The following is a 3,827-nucleotide window of genomic DNA, read 5'->3' as shown; positions in this document are numbered from 1 at the left end:
AAAAAAAAAAAAAAAAAAAAGAATAATTGAGAAATATATGCCGTACATGGGTTGGAAGACTATTTTTTTTGTTTTTTGAGACAGAGTCTCTCTATGTCACCCTCAGTAGAGGAGCCTTAAAGTAGAGGCATAAGCAAGGGGCCTTAAAGGATAGATAAGATTAGGTAAGGCTAAGAGGCAGGAGAGGACTAAAACCTACAATGGCAAGGGCCTGGAAGGCCCAGCACAGGGCACACTGGAGGCCGTGTGGAGGCAGTGTGGCCACAGGACTGTTAAGGCCAACCCCAACAACAATAAAAACAAATAAAACCAAACACTCAGCAGCCACAATTTGAAAAAGCAGAGCATTTTGACTCTATGCCTAGATGTAAAGCTAAAATTGGAACAATCCTGCCACAGCTCTCAATGTAACACCCCCAACTCCCATCAGAGGTGGCAAAGCACTTACACACATCTCCTGAGAGCCCCCTGAATGCTTTGTGGCAGAGACTGAGATGTAGGGCTTTCCTGGGCAGCCTGGCCTAGAAGGACTTCATCTTCCCAGGCATGAAGGTTTAACAGAGACACAACTCAGCAAGGACCCTGGGCATTGTGCAAGGGGTGATAAGACACTCCAGAACAAATGAGCTTTGACGCAGAGGTAGCAATTTGCACAGAAAACACAAACAAAACACACCAGACCATTTGTACTGAGAAGACCTGTGTTAAGCTTTTATAAATATCAACTTGTGCACAACCAGTGCCAAGCCCATTGGAGATGTCTGCCTGAACGTGTGGCTCCCACAGCTTTCTATGCTCAGTGCACATGTCCAATGGACACCTTCCACAGTGACTACTTCCAGTGCATAGGGCTCCACTTCTCTTGTGAATGAAACATTACTTTCCAAGGCGGTCTCTGTCACTAACACAATCCCACCTGCAGCCTCCCAAAGGCCAGCTTCGTGCACTCTCTAATCTAAGCAGAACTTATACTGATTTAGGTTATTTACTTATAAGTAAGCCACCAAAAAGAAGAATTGAGGACTTCAAAACAAAGTCCATAATTAAACAAAAACTAGTTACTTACAAGAGATAAGAGGGAGGACAACCACAGTGCTAAATCAGACACATTTCCAGAAAATAAGCATGTGTATGTTCACACAGGCACCTAGACACAGAACGGTGACATCCAGTTCCCAGGAGTCCCATGTCCACTGAAGCCAACTGTGAGCTTTCCCCTGGGAGTGCCACCCTAGAGTCTGACCCGCCTTCTCCTCCCACATCGTCTACTCTGAGCCATGGGCGCTGGCTGGTGGCCTGCTCTTGCTGGAAGGCTCTCGTCAACCCTCCCTTCTTCCTGCGAGTCAGTTCAGTGCTAATTGTTCCAAGAAGCCATCTCAAATCCCACTCTACCCTCCTCTTCTAGACAGCCCCACAAACCTGTACCCCTTCCAGGGACCAGTGCCCACAGGCACCAAACTGCTGAGCTTGTCTGTCCATGTGTCCCTACTGGGCTGTAGGCCATCTAGCACCAGGAAGGGCATCCTCAATTTTCATATAGGGCACCAGTTCAGCTGAGACCAGCCATCCCCACAAGGACCAGTGGGGCCTCTGGGGTACTTCTGTGTGCATGTGAGCTGGTATAGGAGTTCTCTGGACTCTCTCTGACATGCAATTGGAAGGGACCCATCCCACATCATCCCCAGAGGAGCCCAGTCCCAGGAACACACAGCAGCGGGCTTTACCTTGGTCGGTTTTGGTTGCTGGCTTCCAGTTTTCAGCACTAATTACTGGCAGACAAACCTGCCCCTTTTCATCGATGTTCGGGTGATAGATCTTTGTTTTAAATGTGATCTTCGGTGGCTTGAATGGGTACTCTGCTGGAAAGTTGATTTCAATTCTGAAGGCCCCCTTATCATATGGAGGGTTGTCCTGGAAAGAAAGAGAAGAGATCAAAAAGAACACATCACAATTCACAAACCTGTAGCCAAGACAGGAATGTTCCATCGTTTACTTGAAAAACTGGCTTATAGCAATGAGAGAAAAGTATAGACATTCCTATGTGCCCCCCGGTCCCTCCACAGGGACAGCCTCTCTGACTACCAACATCTCTTGCCAGAGGGGTAAAGCTGCTACAGCCAACGAAGGCAGACTGGCGATCACTGCTGGCGAGTCCCTCATTCACATCAGGGTCCTCCTGGTGCTTTGCTGCATGTTCTGTGGGTTATATGTTGTTTTCTGACATGACAGTTGGAATCATACAGTATACAGCTACTATAGTCTCCACGTGTCTCCAGAATTCCTATGTTGAAACTAATGTGATGGCAGTGGGAGGTGGGGCCATTCGGCAGTAGTGACAGGATTAATGCCTATAGGAAGAGGCCCCAGATAACTGCCTTGCCCCTTTCATCACAGTGAAAAGGCACCACCAGGGAAGTGGGCCCCTACACCAGACACTGAATCTGCAGCACCTTGATCCCAGATTTCTCCACTTCTATGACTGTGAGGAACAAATTTCTGTTGTTCATAAGCTACCCAGTCTTTTTTGTGTGTATTATTTTTCTACTAAGTCTGATCTGGACAGAAACAAGCTGCACAGTTTAGCAGGACTCTGCAATAGCAGCCCCCAGCAAACTAAGGCAGGCTCGCAGAGCAGCTTCTCCCACTGCATGTCTTCTCCTGGTCTGGCTGCTCACTTCTTTTTAGTGCTGAATAACCACTCTAATCCCTGGGGCCTGTGCACACTGACGCAAAGGAGCCCCTGAGAGAAAACTGAGGAAGGGACCTTCAGGCCTTTCCCCAACCCTACCCACCTCCAGAGCTGAGGAAGCCTTTCACACACTGTCCTGCAATTCCCTACAATCTGCTTTCCTGGGTTGCCACCCAGGCCTGCCATGGCACACCAAATCCAAAGAAAAGCAAGCTTCACAGAGGGCCCAAGAACACCCTCGGCAGTTCCCACACCACAGCCCCATGTCCTCAAGTCCCGGCCTAAGTGGGTATTCCCAGCAGGCAGAGCTCCTCTTCTGGGGAGCACGTTGGCACACAACAGGCCTGCACACTCTCCCACATGGCAGCCTTGCCCAGGGAAGGGAGGCATAAGCAAGCAATGGGCCTTAAAGGATGGATAAGATTAGGTAAGGCTAAGAGGTAGGAGAGGACTAAAACTTACAACGGCAAGGGCCTGGAAGGCCCAGCACAGGGCACACTGGAGGCCGTGTGGAGGCAGTGTGGCCACAGGACTGTTAAGGCCAAACTTCAGGGTCTGAACCACCCCCCTCAAGCAGCTGAAAGCACTATTGGAAGATTAATCTGTGGGGAGGCTTGCCAGGAAGGTGGAGATGGGGAGCCAGATGCCCACAAACTCTCTGGTTCATGTGTGCCAGTGTGTGAAGGGAGAACTTGCACTCATATACAGGCACACACCCCTAGGAAAGGCTAACACAGGCTTTTTATACCAATGAAATCTTCCCTGGCCAGGTGTGGTGGCTCTAGCTGTAACCTCAGCACTTTGGGAAGCCAAGATGGGAGGAATGCTTGAGGACAGGAGTTCAAGACCAGCCTGGGCAATAAACAAAACCCCCATCTCTACAAAAAATAAAATAAAAAAATTACCTGGGCGTGGTGGCACGTACCTGTAGTCCCAACTACGGGGGAGGCTGAGGCAGGAGGATTGCTTGAGCCCAGGAGTTACAGGCTACTGTGAGCTATGACAGTAAAACTGCACTCCAGCCTGGAGTGCAAGACCCTGTCTTTTTTTTTTTTGAGACAGAGCCTCAAGCTATCCCCCTGGGCAGAGTGCCGTGGCATTACAGCTCACAGCAACCTCCCACTCCTGGGCTCAAGCG

The 3,827-nt window shown here is 49.6% G+C and overlaps 1 protein-coding gene across 1 annotated transcript in view; it reads right to left on the bottom strand.

Annotated features, from left to right (window-relative positions):
• UBE2L3 (ubiquitin conjugating enzyme E2 L3) overlaps window positions 1-3,827 on the bottom strand; it is a 69,471-nt gene that overhangs the window by 9,485 nt on the left and 56,159 nt on the right. The window contains exon 3 of the mRNA XM_003801686.2: window positions 1,725-1,911. Within this exon, the coding sequence (XP_003801734.1) occupies window positions 1,725-1,911 (187 nt within the window). The remainder of the gene's footprint in view (window positions 1-1,724; window positions 1,912-3,827) is intronic.

Source organism: Otolemur garnettii, unplaced genomic scaffold, assembly GCF_000181295.1.
Source record: "Otolemur garnettii isolate 467f Iridium unplaced genomic scaffold, OtoGar3 scaffold00218, whole genome shotgun sequence".
Classification (NCBI taxonomy): domain Eukaryota; kingdom Metazoa; phylum Chordata; class Mammalia; order Primates; family Galagidae; genus Otolemur; species Otolemur garnettii.
The sequence above is the reverse complement of the archived record's forward strand: the minus strand, read 5'-3'. Positions and strand labels throughout refer to the sequence as shown.